Here is a 14,720-nt window from a genome sequence, read left to right as displayed (position 1 = left end):
TTTAGTGGCAAATTGGGGACTAGGACCCAGAGCCTTGTTGTTGGTGTCACTCAACAGACTTATTGGAAGCTCAAGGGCATCCTTCACTCTTCCCCACCAGCCAGCCTGGCAGTGTCTCCTCAGAAATCTTTCTGGACATTCTCTTTGGAACTAACCGCACTGCACTGCCTTGGCCAGGTCAGCATCAGCCCTCTCCTGGACCACTGCACCCGTCTCCTCTCTGCATCCAGTCCTAGCCCTCCCATACCGGCCCTGGATGCCCTTCCAAACGCAGAACTCTTATCACACTCATGTCACTCAGATGTGACTGGAGACATTCCAGTTGGAAACACTTTGTGAATGTCACACAAAAACTCCTAAGTAAAAGGCACTTGAGAGGCAACCTAGGTGTGTTAGTCATGCATGGCTTCCTAGAGGAGGCTACACTTTGAAGCCTGAAACCAGGGGGAGGAAGATTGGCAGAATTAGGGGAAATGGTGCGTGCAGTAGCAGAGGCAGAACCTGAGTAAAGGTGGAGTTCTTCAGCTGTCAGAATGTCCTGATTGAGCAAAGCATGATTTGCTTGGAGGGTAGGAGGTTCTGGTCAAAGCACCAAGGTTGAATTTGACATCCCGGAAAATAGGACAAAATAAGAGAAATTTCCATCTCTTGGGGTGGGGGAGGGTCAAGATGACCTCCAGAAGAAGCCCACAAGCAACCACTTCCCCTTCAGTCAGAGACTCCAGTTTTCCTTTGAAGAGCCAGCCTCTGCCATGCTCAGTCCATGGAGATTGATTGGAGCTGGGCCCATCCCAACCTCAGGTGATAGGTCCGTGATCCAGTGTTTGCCAGTCAGCGTAATCTATTCCTCATAGTCACAACTGTCTGTTCAGTGTTAGTGTTCTGTTTCAACCCTCCCTGGTGTATGAAGTGCAGTTCTGGCACTGACTGCCCAGAGTTAGCACAGGCCCTGCAAGTTAAGGGCTCACTCCTTCACAAGACCGCACCCACTTCAGATGCCACCTGCAAGTGGGGTCCCCCAGCCATCTCTACTTCTGGTCAACTGCCTACGGATCTGGGAGTTCCCCATGACCCCCGTCAGGTTTGATAATTTACTAGAACAACTCACAGAATGCAGGAAGGCACTATACTTACGATTACAATTATGATTACATTTTATAATAAAGGATACAAGTCAGGAACAGCTGAATGAAGAGCTACGTAGGGAGAGGTCTGGGAGGGTCCACAGAGACATAGAATCGGGGCACATCACCCCCACCCCCCCGACACGCCAGTGTATTCACCCACCAGGAAGCCCCACTGAGCTTCAGTGTCCAAAGTCTTTATTAGGGGTTTCATTACTTAGGCATGATTGATTAAATCACTGTCATGTGACCGAACTCAATCTCCAAGTCCCCTCCCCTCCCTGGAGGTCAAACTGGCTCAAAATCCCAACCCTCTAATCACAAAGTTGGTGTTTCTGGTGACCCCATCCTGAAGCTATGTAGGGGCTTGCCATTAGTCAGCTTGTCAGCAGAAACTCAGGTGTGACCTAAGGGGCTCACGAATAACAGGCACATCTGTCACTGAGGAAATTCCAAGTATTTTAAAAGCTCTGTGCCAGGAACATGGGACAAAGACCAGACAAATTCTGTATTATACGATAGATATAGGCATTGGGTGACCTAAGCTGAGCTGATGAGACAAAACCCTATTGCACTTGCTGGAATTACTGGGAAAGCTATGATCTTCTTCTGCTAGGATTATGAAGCTGGTAGAGTGTAAGCTTGGAATGCTGGTGGCCATCTTGCTATCTATGAGGGGAAAACCTGCCTGAGGAGGAAGACAGTCCAGAGGAAAGCAGAGCTAAGAGACAGAGAGCAAGTTCAGATGGACATCGTTTGAGCCTGTGGCTCCAGCCATGCCTAACATCATTCTACCTCTGATTTTTAAATTCTGTAAACCAATAAACTCCCCCTCTTTTCATGTTTAAACTACCTTAAACGGGGTGTGGGGGGGTGTTCCTATTACTTGTAACTGAAAGAATCCTGAGTATTACATCCCCTGTTCATAAGGAGGAAGAAGTGTTTTCCCTTTCATATTAATACCTTGGCTTAACCTGGGCCCTGGATCCATCCTTCCCACCTTCCCCAAACTTCACTCCTTCAATTACCATCCTTTCTACTGGCTCCTTTCCCCTAGGACTTCAGACATAATCAGGTTTCCCTCAGGATTGAAACAAACAAGCAAACCTTTCCACCCTCTAAAATTGCAGCCCTCCGTATCTCTCTCCTTCCCTTTTTGGCCAAATTGTAGGGCAGCTCTAAGCATTCCTCCTCCCACTTGTTCACCTTCCATTCATTCCTCAGTCCACTACCATTGGCTTCTGCTTCCTTTTCACTTCCCTAAAGATAACTCTCAACAAAGTGACCAAGCAATCTAAGTCAGTGTATTCTATAGGAGACAATGACAGTGCCCAGTACCATGGATCCCTCTTCTGTCATTTGTGTGTGAAGTGTTTGCCCAATCCCCCCACACGCCACACACACACACACACACACACACACTGTATTCCCACACCCCCTGGTCTTTGGTGTGTGGTTTTTCTTCCAAATAATTAGACCTTCCGGATTTTTTTTTTTTTTTGAGTACTGTCCTCAGGCTACTGGAGTCTTTGCTTTGACGAAGTGCCTGAGAATTGACATCTCCCAGGGGAAGCCCTAGTCTACAGCTGAGGGATGTTGGTATATGAAAGGCCCAGCTCCCTTGTTTCTGGATAAATCTGAGGGACAACTTACATCCAGGGCTCCCTTGAGGGAGGAATCAAGCTGAACTCTCTTCCTGAGATCACATGTTTGCTTGGTTGCCTCTCCTGCGTCTCCCACTCCTTTACTAGTTTCTCCTGGTAGCACTTTTTAAATAAATCACTCGCACAAAAATTCTCATCGCAGAGTATGCTTCTGGAAAATCTTACCCAAGACAACATCTCAGCACTTTCTACTTCTCTTTCTTGGCCTGCCTCTTAAATGTGGCTTTCCCCCCAGAATTAGATTTCAGGCTCTCTTCTCTCTACATATATTACTGGGATGATCTCATTCGTGTCCATGGCTTTAACCACTACTCATGTCTGATCACGACCACACTACCTTGTGCAGCTGAGGCTGTAGATCCATCTCTGCGCGACAGCTCCACCTAGTTGCCTACAGGCACCTCTTACACCAATACAGTAGTCATTAGGCACATGTGGCTATTTTAATTAATTAAAATGAAAACTTCGGTTCCGGGAATTCCCTGGCGGTCCAGTGGCTAGGACTGGACGCTTTCACTGCCATGGCCCAGGTTCAATCCCTGGTCAGGGAGCTAAGATCCTGCAAGCCGTGCAGCATGGCACAAAAAAAAAAAAAAAAAAAGAAAGAAAAGAAAACTTCAGTTCCTTAGTCACATTAGCCACATTTCAAGTGATTAAAAGCTAAATGTGGCTAGTGCCTACCAAACTAGGCAGTACTAATACAGAACATTTCAGTCATTGCAGAAAGTTTTATTGGACAGCTTAGACACATTTCCAAACCTAACCCATCATCACCAGCCCCTTACCTTTCTGTATTCCTCACTTTTCCTCTCTCCTGGACAAGGATGGGCCAACTACAGAGAAAGGGTATGTAAGAGTATCAGGGAGGAGTGGGGGGGTGATCACGGAACTAGAGGCCTTTCCACTGACATCTTTTTCTGAACTGGAAGATGGAATTGACAAAGATGGTGATGAAGACCTTAACAAAGGCCATCTGGGAGCTGATGTTAATTTGGTTAGATCTGGGGTAGAGATGGGGACAAAGGCTGGTTAGGCCAGACCTTGCCCTTCCACAATGATTTTTTTCCAACTCCATCCAGTAGCCTCAACCTCAAACAAACATCCTTGTGTGAGTCAGGGCATTTATCCATCTCCAATCTCGTGGGTCACGAGGCCTTTGGGTTTCAGGATAAGCACATGATCCAAGCCAATCAGCCAAAGTCAGTTCTGGAAATGTTACTGCAAATCTCAGAAAAAAAGACATGCTCCTACGAGAGTTGCTAAGCTACTGCGACTTAAGTTTGGAGCTATGGAAATCCATTTTGCCACTAAGAGAGGCATGGGGAGAGCTCAGCCTAGAGGTGAACCACAGGTTCCCAATATCTTTTGGCCCTTTTATTCAGCTGTTCCTGAAGAAGCTTGATCCATTCTTTTCAATGGCTTGAGCCAAAAGACTCCCTTATTGCTTAGGCCAGTTGGAGCTGGGTCAATGAGAGGCCTGATTGATTAGGATCTCATCGTGCTCATGATTTCGACTGCCCTCTACTACACCTTAATGAGTCTCAATTTCTATATCTGGCCTTGATGTCTCTCCTCAGCTCCAGACTGTATGTCCACCTGCCTCCTGACATCCCACAGGCATGCCCCAAACTGACCTCATTATTCCTGACCCCCCAACCTTTATTTCCCAGTTCAGAGCTGGAACCTCCTAGAACCTCCAGTACTTTCCTCAGAGAAGCCAAGGTCGTAAGTTCAGGCTCCGCCTCCTCGCAGGGCCTCATCAAGGTCACCCGCATCTTCCCTCCCCCAGGTCTTTGGGGGCGGTGTCCTCGAACCCCTCTGCAGCCCGGCTGGGCGCTCTAGGCTACAGCAGGCCCTTCAAAAAGCCTTCTCAACTCGCTGGTTTCCGGTACCGGTGGCTCCTCTAGCCTTCATCAGGGCCTCGGGATTCTATTCCCCTAAGGTGCCTTCTCTATGGTTGACTGCTCCCTACTGTCCCGACTTTCCTCTGGGAGGACGCTCTGGGGGTGGGACCCAACCCCGTCCTATGGCTGCTTCTGCGGTCCCTTTTAGGCGCAACTGGAGAAGTCACTGAGCACTCCGGGACTCCCACCTTCTCAAATCTGGCAGGGTGGCACGGAATGGGAGGATGGCGGAAGTGAGTGTGAACGTGCCCTTCCTTCTCCTCGGTCTTCTCTATGGTCACTTCCTTCGGTGACGGGAAAAAGGGGGTCCCGGCGCCTGCGCAGAAGCGGGCTGGGAGCTAGTCGCGGAGGCGGGGGGTGGGGCAGGGAGCGGGAGCTGCCGCCGCCGCCGGAGCTAACCGCGGGGACCGAGATGCAGGTGGGACCGGAACCGGAACCCCCCTCTTCAAGTCCCTCTTCCCTCTCCGCGACCCGGCCCCGGCGCCTGCGAGGAGCCTTGGGTGGGGGCGGGCGTGGGGGGCTAGAGGCAGGAGGGGCGCCCGGCCACGGAGAGTGCAGCAGAGCGGGCTGCTTCCCTGGAGGCTGCGGCCCCGGGGAATGGGCGGGTAGAGGGTGTCCAGGGAGGAGGGTCGGGTCGGAGTGGGTTGACCACCGGGTCCGGAGGGTCCGAGCCAGGAGCGGAGCCTGCACGCTCCACCACCCGCCCTTCGGGAAATATCAGAACTGAGCCGAGAGGCAGGTGCACTGGGAAAAGGTGCCCGAGTCCTACTTGGCAGAAGAGAAACTGAGTCACCAGCTCAGGAGCCGCAGGGTCAGCGGGCCTGAAGGGGGCTGGGTGTGCCTGTGGTGCAGAGGGTTGGGTCGGCCGGTGTGAGCTGAGGTGGCCTCTGCTTGGAGATTGGTCTCTCTGCTGTGTCTGCACCTCTTGGCTCGGTTCCCCCGTGCTCCATGACTCTTTCATCTCCTGGCGTCTTCTCGTTGGTTTGGAATTGTCCCTATGGTTGGAGCCATCTGAGTGTGTAGTGTCTAGGTCAAGGAGAAAGGGGAGGGGGCGCTGACCGCGGGTCTGAGCAGGAGTCTGGGGTTTGGGGAGATTTGCCTGAACTGCTTTCACCCCATTCTTGGTGCCAGTCATCTCCCAGTATAATATGGGGGAGGAACACTAACAGAAGAGCCATGGGTTGTAAATTCCATGCCCAGCTCTGCCACTTGCTAGTTGTAAGACGTTGGGAAGGCTCTTCCTTTCGCTGATTTCTCTTTGAGAAAATTGGAACCCATAAAGATAGTAATAACGGCAAGTCATTTATTGTGTGCTTACTTTGTGTCAAGCAGGGACATGTTCTGTTTAATTCTCCCAACAATTTTAGGGGTTAGGGATCATTAGCTCTGTTTTATAGATACGAAAACTGAAGCTCGGAGAGGACATGTAATTTGTTCACGATCACACAGCTAATAGGTGGCAGATATGGAATTTCGTCCTAAGCCTAACTCCAGAACCTGTGGCCTTAACCATCAGGCTAACCAGCCTTTAGGGCACGCTCCCCTGTGAGAGAAGAGGGAGGTGAAAAATCCAAGGCCCCAGCTTCCTGTTATATTTTATTTACTTTGGGGCCAGCAGAGACTTGCCCGGACCCAACCCACAGTCTGTCCTCACCTCTGGGCCCCCGCCTGGAGGGGCACCAAAGAAGTGGGCTCTGGGCATTCCAAGCCTCCTTGACAACAGTGCTTGGGTGCTGGGCCCTGGGGTCGGCTTTCAAGACAGTTGTTTGAATCGGTCATCCATCCATCCTCCTTAATGAGCAGCCTCCCTCCTCAGAGATGGACCTCGGGGATGCATGAGGCAGGGTCTCTAAGCTCTGCAGGCCTAGCTCCCCTGAGAGCTGGGGCAGTGAGGGGCGGTGACTGAGGCTGGTGCAGTCAGGACTGTGCGGTGGGATAAACAGTAGACTTGGAGTTCTGAAACGTTTTCTGAGCTTCGGGTTCCTCATCTATTACAGAGGTTGTTAAAACCTCTCGCAGGGAGAGGTAAGAACGGCACATGGGAGGCACGTAATAAATATTGAAGGGTGGTTTTAGAGAAGGGAGGTGGCGTGGACCAGTCCCTTTTAGAGGAAGGTGCTGCACAGCCGTCCACCACACCTGGAGCTGAAGCCAGGGAGAGTGGACTGGGGAGGCAGCAGAGTGGGTGCAGGCTAGACCTGGGAGTGGTGGGGCACGAGGATCTGGGGAAGGGAAGGGTGGCAGCGTGGTGTTCAGCCCCGTTGCTCTCTTGAGGAGTCTAGACCAGAGGAGGGAGTCTGGCTCGGGGTGGGGCTCTGGCCCCGGTCCCACCTCAGCAGTGACTCGATGTATGTGCCTCTTCCTTCTGCAGCTGCTGCCGCTCACCCTGTGTCTTCTGGCTGCTTCCCTCTTTGCTGCCCCTCCCCACAGGCTCCCCCTCTCCACCTCCTGGGGGCCATCATGAATGGTGCCCCTTCCCCGGAGGATGGGACCTCGCCCTCCCCTCCCCCCTTGCCCCCACCCCCTCCCCCGAGTTGGCGGGAGTTCTGCGAGTCCCACGCCCGGGCGGCTGCCCTGGATTTTGCCCGCCGTTTTCGCCTCTACCTGGCCTCCCACCCCCAATACGCAGGGCCTGGGGCCGAGGCTGCCTTCTCCCGCCGTTTTGCTGAGCTCTTCCTGCAGCACTTCGAAGCCGAGGTGGCCCGGGCCTCCGGCTCCCTCTCGCCACCCATCCTGGCTCCTCTGAGTCCTGGTGTGGAGATCCCGCCACAGGACCTGTCCCTTGAGAGCTGCAGGGTGGGCGGGCCCCTGGCTGTGCTGGGCCCTTCTCGATCATCTGAGGACCTGGCCGGCCCCCTCCCTTCCTCAGTCTCTTCCTCTTCAACAACCTCCTCGAAGCCGAAGCTAAAGAAACGCTTCTCCCTCCGCTCAGTGGGTCGCTCCGTCCGTGGTTCAGTCCGCGGCATCCTGCAGTGGCGGGGAACTGGTGACCCTCCCTCCCCAGCGGGGCCCCTAGAGACCTCATCGGGCCCCCCAGTATTAGGTGGAAACAGCAATTCCAACTCCTCTGGCGGGGCTGGGACCATTGGTAGGGGACTGGTTAGCGATGGAACATCCCCTGGGGACAGATGGACTCACCGTTTTGAGAGGCTGAGACTCAGTCGGGGAGGGGGGACCTTGAAGGATGGAGGAGGCGTGGTGCAGAGGGAAGAGCTGCTGAGTTTCATGGGGGCTGAAGAGGCAGCCCCTGACCCAGCTGGAGTGGGCCGGGGAGGAGGGGCAGCGGGGCCTACCTCAGGGGGAGGAGGGCAACCTCAGTGGCAGAAGTGTCGCTTGCTGCTTCGAAGTGAAGGAGAAGGAGGAGGAGGAAGCCGTCTGGAGTTCTTTGTACCACCCAAGGTGAGGGCCAGAGGAGGAGGGTGGGTGACCGGGAGTGAGGGATTGAGCGCTGGGGACGTGGCCCACATGCCTACCTTTGCTTACTTGGATTTTTAAAGCTAGCTCCTGACTCTGGGTTCCTAGTGTGGGCAGGACAGAGGAAGTAGTGTTATTTGTCTAACTCCCTTGGGGTGTGGAGGGAAAGATGAATCTCGAGGGAAAGGAAAGCTGGTCTCTGCACACCAAAAGTCTGGATCTTGTTCTCTCTCCCGACTTAGGCATCTCGGCCTCGACTTAGCATTCCCTGCTCTGCGATCACCGACGTGCGGACAACCACAGCCCTGGAGATGCCTGACCGGGAGAACACGTTTGTGGTTAAGGTAGGAGCCCTGGGCTCCCCTGTCCACTTGGAGCACTCTTAGCACATTGAATGAAGCAAGGGATACTGATGCAAGGAGGGGCACATATGCCAGGTACCTTGACCGTGCGTCCCTGGGGCGGCAGCTTTTCTGGGACGAGGGGTGAGAGGGAGGATGTGCTTGTTCCTGTTGGGGGTGAATTAAGGCCTCGAGACCTGGAAGTGGCCTGTGGGCCTCCTCTTGTCCCCATAGGTGGAAGGCCCCTCGGAGTATATCCTGGAGACAGCTGATGCTCTACACGTGAAGGCCTGGGTGTCTGACATCCAAGAATGCCTGAGCCCAGGGTGAGGAGCCCGTCTTCTGTCACTGAGGGGACCAGGGGGTGAGGGTGGTGAGCAGCCTTTTGCCTCTCCCCTGGTGACTTTCCTCCCAGCACCATTTTCCCTGTCTCTGCAGACCCTGCCCTGCTACCAGTCCCCGCCCCATGACCCTCCCCCTGGCCCCTGGGACCTCATTCCTGACAAGGGAGAACACAGACAGCCTGGAGCTGCCCTGCCTGAATCACTCGGAGAGTCTGCCCAGCCAGGGGCTGCTGCTGGGGCCCAGCGAGAGCAGCGACCGCCTTTCGCAGGGTAAGGGTGGAGCCTTAGAGAGCTGTGAACCTCGGGACCCGCCACGCAAGAACCCTGGCCATCAGGCCCAGGCCCTCTCTCCAGGCTCTGCTGTGCACCCCATGCCTGCTCCTCAGCTGCCACGACCAAATGTCTGACTTTTGTCCCCGAACGTGCCTGACCACAGGTTACAGTTTAGAACCATCACCATCACCAGCCCCACACGAGCCCCAGGCCAGCTCCTCTCCAGCCTTCTATGCCCGGCCTTGTCCCCTTTTCTGTAAGCCTTGTGCCGGCCACCACTCTCGCTAGAGGTAATGGTTCTCTTCTCCAGAGCTTCCAGAACGCTTTGTACATAATCTTTGTTTTGTTCCTACTCTGCATCTCTGTGCACGTGTTGACAGTACTAGATTTTCTTTTGACTCCCTACTTTTAAACACACGTGTATGCTACCCACATACATAAACACACAAAGATGTGTCTACCTGGCCCCAGCTCACCTTTCTAGACTCCACTACACCCTTTTTTTCTGATCCTCCATTCCGAGCTTCAGTTTCACTGTGCCTAGCACCCAGGCTGTATGCAATGAGTAAACAAATGAATTAAAGACTCTTAAGAGCCAGAACGGACCTTATAGGTCGTCCATTCCAATCTCCTCGTTTCTCAGGCAGCTAAGAGCAGAGAGGAGAAATGGCATTTCTGAGGGCATCTGAGAGTCACTGACAAAGACAGCGGCTATGCCAGCTTTTTGCCTGAACCATGGCAGTCTGCACTCCGCGTATTCCCATCCTTGGAGCACTGATTATGTACGACGTGCCTGTAGGCTCACGCCTGCCGCTCAGCAGACATTGAGGAGCGCCCCAGTACATCCTCGACCCTCTGTTAGGCTCTGGGGCAGGATAAGGAGCTCAGAGCTGCCCCGTGGGCTCACAGTCTAGCGGAGATGGCAAGACATCACTCCCTCTAAAAAGCAGGACTCCCAAATGGAGACCCTGTGCTTAGTGTCCTTTGAGCGGCACCAGCAGGAAGCCTCGGGAGCTCAGAGGAGGAAGAGAATCATGGGAGGTGGGATAGATGGGGAATTCTACACAGGCGAGGTGAGAAAAGAACGTGGCTTGGAGAAGCTAGGAGAGCAGAGACCTGAGATGGGGAGAGCCCCGGAGAGCTGGAAAAATTAGACGGGTTAAAGCGGAGGGCACAAGAACACAAGTTAATCTGAAGACCAGGTTGGTTAGGTTGGGAGGAGTCACAGAAGGAGAATCTTTGATGCCTCTCAGAGTTGGGGGGTTTGTCCTGCAGGCAAAAAAAGGACCCCTTTTTAACGTGAAAATATTTGAGGGATTCTACCCACCCCCATCCCCACCTCTGCAACTATAGCTGTGATTTCAACTGTTGATTCAGAAGAGATGTAGGCACATTAGGGTTCTAGGACCTTGTTGGAATAACTGCAGTCCTTCAGCAATGCGTGAAGCATAAGTTAGGAGTCATTGATAACAATCAGGGCTCAGTGCCCGAAGAAAGATTCAGCATTTCAGCCAGCTGACCACCAGTGTACCCAGGGTAACGTGGCTGGTGGGGAAGTGGGCCCAAGCAGACCAATCCTCCCAAAGAGTAGCTTCTCGAGCTCTCAATTTTGCCCTCCTCTTTTTTTTTTTTTCCAGGGGCATATGGGGGCCTCTCAGACCGCCCCTCGGCGTCCATCTCCCCCAGTTCCGCCTCCATTGCCGCCTCCCATTTTGACTCAATGGAACTGCTTCCCCCAGAGTTGCCCCCCCGTATCCCCATTGAAGAGGGACCCCCGGCAGGGACAGTTCATCCCCTCTCGGCCCCCTACCCACCCCTGGACACTCCGGAAACAGCCACAGGTACCAGAGGTGTGAGTGTGTGTCTGCCTCCAAGCCTGGTTGACCACCTGCCTGAAACTCTTGTCTTGGGATCCTGAGGGATCTGACCTGGGGGGCTGGTGGGGGAACAGACAGGGAGTGATATATGAGGGGAAAGCAAGGCTTTTCATTTCCCAGGATGAGGGAGGCTTCTCTGACACCTCAGTTTCCTTCCCTCTCTCTTTCCTGAAGGGTCGTTACTGTTCCAGGGAGAGCCAGAGGGAGGTGAGGGGGATCAGCCCCTCTCAGGGTATCCTTGGTTCCACGGGATGCTCTCTCGACTCAAGGCCGCCCAGTTAGTGCTGGCTGGAGGTACTGGCTCCCATGGCGTTTTCCTGGTACGTCAGAGTGAAACGAGACGGGGTGAATATGTCCTCACTTTCAACTTCCAGGGCAAGGCCAAGGTGAGTGAGGAGAAGGCTCCGCTGTAGGCAGTGGGCCTGCGGGTAGAGTGGGGAGCGCTGCCATCAGGGGAGAAGGGTTCTGTGACTGGCGGGGTTCGGGCTCCTGCTTTACCCCACTCATCCTGCCCTCAGCACCTGCGTCTCTCGCTGAATGAGGAAGGTCAGTGCCGGGTTCAGCACCTGTGGTTCCAGTCCATTTTTGATATGCTCGAGCATTTCCGGATGCACCCCATCCCTCTGGAGTCCGGAGGCTCCAGTGACGTTGTCCTTGTCAGCTATGTCGTGTCCTCCCAGCGACAGCAGGGTGAGCAGAGCAGGTCTGCAGGGGAGGAGGTGCCCGTGCACCCAAGAAGTGAGGAGGTGTGTGTGCCAGAAAGACGGGGCGGGGGGCTTGAGGAGGAGAGGCTTTGTCAGGGAGAGAGGGGTAGAGAAGTTTCCTGTGTGCTGGGTTTCTTGGGGAAAGGAGTACACGGGGATGTAGGAAGGCAGGGGGCTCCGTGCTGGAGCCGGGAGGAAGTGGAGAGCTGGGTTGGCGCATTCCCATTCCATCGGACCGTCTGTTCCATCGTTTGTCTGTCTCCTGGATCCATCCTCCCTGGCCTTGTCTTTGCCCTTCATCACAACCTTGCCTTGGGCCTGCCCTTCTTGGGGGTGCTCGGTCTGATCCCCCTCCCTCCTCCCTTGATGTCTGATGTCCCTGTCTGATCTCTCCCTTTTGCCCACCCCAACGTCCCATCTGTCCCCACGTTGCCCCTCCCCCCCCCCAGGCCGGGAGCAGGCCGGGAGCCATGCAGGGGTGTGCGAGGGAGATCGATGCTACCCCGATGCCTCCTCCACCCTCATGCCCTTCGGAGCGAGTGACTGTGTGTAAGTGTGGTCCTCCTCTCACCGCCGCCCATGATCCATCTTCCATGGATGGGGGTTGCTCAGGAGATGGGATACGGGGGAGACAGCACATGGCTCCTGGGGGGATGAGTGAAGGGGAGGCTGCTACGAGAGCTTGCCTCCCTCCACAATCAGTCTGTCTTCTTACCATTCCTATCCAGAACCGAGCACCTCCCATGACCCACCCCAGCCCCCTGCACCCCCTTCATGGACAGATCCCCCACATCCTGGGGCAGAAGAGGCGTCGGGGGCGCCAGAAGTGGCGGCAGCAACAGCCGCAGCAGCCAAAGAGAGGCAAGAGAAAGAGAAAGCGGGCAGTGGAGGGGTCCAGGAAGAGCTGGTCCCCGTGGTTGAGCTGGTCCCCGTGGTTGAAATGGAAGAGGCCATAGCACCAGGCACGGAGGCCCAGGGAGGCGCTGGATCTGGTGGGGCCCCCGGGGTAACCCTGATGCTGCAGCTCCAGCAGTTACCACTAGGGGGCGATGGAGAAGAAGGGGGCCATCCCAGAGCCATAAATAACCAGTACTCCTTCGTGTGAGATACCCTACCCCACCCTTTCTCCACTCTTCTTGCTCCCCAGCCCTCAGTTCGTGGGATTGGGGCTGGGCAGGGACATAGAGGAGCAGTGGGAATCCCCTCCCCACATGCTTCGTGACCCTTGACGGCTAAGGGCATACATGTTGGTACAAAAAGGTTCAAGAGCCCTGCTAACTCCCCAGTTCATACACTACAGGTGCCCCGTCCCCTGGGCAGGGGATTCAGGCTCCATTACCTCCCCAAGGGGCTCTTATGGTCAGCCCCATCCCTGGGGGCCATTTCCCCATTAACCACTCCTCAGCCCAAGGAAGGGTGAGGGGGAAGGGCTGTCAGTTATATTAAGGTGGTTGTTCTTGTTGTTTTAAACAAAATGGAGAAGCATAAATAAATAAAAGGGTTTATCTCAGTTCCATCGTGATGGCTGTGGCCAGTTTTTGCAGTGGGGACTGGGACAGGTGGGTCAGGAAGGCAGCCCACCCAGTGTTGCGAGCACCAGAGCTGAGAGACTGGAGGGCTGGGTCAGGTTGAGTCCCTGTTGCTCTCCAGACCTGTGCTTTCGGCCCATCACTCCTCGGGGGGCCGTCCTGTTTCTTGAGCGGTAAGTGCAGAGCCAAACGGTGCTTCTCGGGGTCTCCAGCCAGGTTCTCTTAATGGGACAGGACAGTGAACGGCAGGATTGATGACCTCCAAGGAGCCTTCCTGCTCTGAATTCTTCAGTTAAGAAGTTAAGGCTTCCTACCCTAGGGAGAAAGCAGGTCGAGAGAGATTGTAGTGGGGCTGGGCTGGGGTCACAGTGGCTGTGTTGGGAGAGATTTAATGTGGCAGCCAGAGGGACCCAAGGGCAGGCTGACTGCCCCCCTTCTCAGAGCCAAGCTGGGAAGCTGCCAGATAGTTGATAAAGAGTTGCTGGCTTCCACTCCTGCCTTTGCTTCTCATTTGCTGTGTGGCCTGGGCAAGGTGTAGCCTCTCCAGGCCTCAATATCCTTATCTGTAAAATGGGAAGTTTCATCTCGGTTGGATGAAACGGTTTCATCTAGGTTGGAGCTGCTGACATGATTTACTTGGCCTGGACAATGTTTCCATTGGAATTTCACATAAAAGTTCAGATTACTGGTTTCTCTTGGAAATTAGAAGATCCAGCCTCACGTGGTATCCACCTTCCACATCTGCTCCATCCCCACCAGCCCACTTCACTCACATGATGTGCCTAGCTAGGCCTGTGAGCATTTGAGTTTGCAACATCTCCTCATCCCTGCGCCCCCTCCCCCACCATTAAACCCAGGCTCTCCTCTCTGGACTGAATTGCGGCTGTGCCCTCCTCCAACCGAGGGCACCCCTGGGCTTCCCAGCTTTGTGGGTGCCAACAAGGAGGGGCCTGGTTCTGAAGAATCCCACCTGTTTTGTTGGCCTCTCCCTTCCCCACCTCCATCCAGCTCCGCCTCTTAACCATTCTGCCTCACTTTCCTTCCTGGGCAGTGTGGAGTCTACACTTCCACGCCCCTCAGCCTCTGCCCCCACCTCCAGGAGGCCCTATGACCACGCGTATGACCTTGCTATTCTGGGCCTTGCGTCCTATTGGGAGATGGACAGGAGACAGCTGGGCTCACAGGCCACCCATCCTGGGGGCTAGATGGGGGAAGCCTGTTGTCTCTCCTGGTTTTGTCTAATCCCTGGGGCTACCCCAAACCTTGGCCTCAGGAGACTGGGGATAGGATTGGCCTTGCAGAGGGAGGGGGATGGTTCGTGGACCTGGATGCTGTGTTCTCAAAGTGAGATGGCGAGTGAAGGCTGTGGCGCCCCAGGGTAAGCAGGACCTGATCCTCTCCTAATCTAGCAGCAACTGGTGCTGCGAGGCTCCCCCCTCCCCCTAAATCCTGCCAGCCCTCAGGGACTTGCCTTCTGAAGATGTGCGGGGGGGGGGGGGGGGAAGGGCACAAGAGCCTCCTCACCGCCCCCGCCCGAACCCCCAAG

General features: G+C 54.7%; 1 protein-coding gene across 5 annotated transcripts; it reads left to right on the top strand.

The window, feature by feature from the left end:
• Positions 1–4,674: 4,674 nt before the first annotated feature.
• SH2B1 (SH2B adaptor protein 1) lies at positions 4,675–13,167 on the top strand. Of its 5 annotated transcripts, none has more exons than XM_029219774.1 (10): positions 4,675–5,110; positions 7,064–8,091; positions 8,349–8,450; positions 8,682–8,773; positions 8,886–9,061; positions 10,702–10,905; positions 11,116–11,327; positions 11,460–11,687; positions 12,095–12,194; positions 12,374–13,165. In XM_029219774.1, coding segments are annotated over exons 2-10 (2,055 nt in total). In that variant the 5' UTR covers positions 4,675–5,110; positions 7,064–7,152; the 3' UTR covers positions 12,376–13,165. The 5 variants fall into 5 exon arrangements, with proteins under 5 accessions (XP_029075607.1, XP_029075610.1, XP_029075609.1 ...); XM_029219777.1 differs by having other exon boundaries at positions 4,929–5,110; positions 11,460–11,631; positions 12,374–13,167; XM_029219776.1 differs by lacking the exon at positions 4,675–5,110 and adding an exon at positions 5,214–6,717.
• The last annotated feature ends 1,553 nt before the right edge of the window (positions 13,168–14,720 follow it).

This window comes from Monodon monoceros, unplaced genomic scaffold, assembly GCF_005190385.1.
Source record: "Monodon monoceros isolate NGI ecotype Baffin Bay Population unplaced genomic scaffold, NGI_Narwhal_1 Super_Scaffold_13, whole genome shotgun sequence".
In the NCBI taxonomy this organism is placed as follows: Eukaryota; Metazoa; Chordata; class Mammalia; order Artiodactyla; family Monodontidae; genus Monodon; species Monodon monoceros.
The sequence above is the reverse complement of the archived record's forward strand: the minus strand, read 5'-3'. Positions and strand labels throughout refer to the sequence as shown.

Bases quoted from the DNA above. Each gene is read 5' to 3' on its own strand.
- SH2B1 (XM_029219772.1), top strand. From the start codon at position 7,039: ATGTATGTGCCTCTTCCTTCTGCAGCTGCTGCCGCTCACCCTGTGTCT. The intron at 8,451-8,681 runs GTAGGAGCCCTG...TTGTCCCCATAG, and splicing joins AGAACACGTTTGTGGTTAAG to GTGGAAGGCCCCTCGGAGTA. The intron at 11,328-11,459 runs GTGAGTGAGGAG...TCCTGCCCTCAG, and splicing joins ACTTCCAGGGCAAGGCCAAG to CACCTGCGTCTCTCGCTGAA.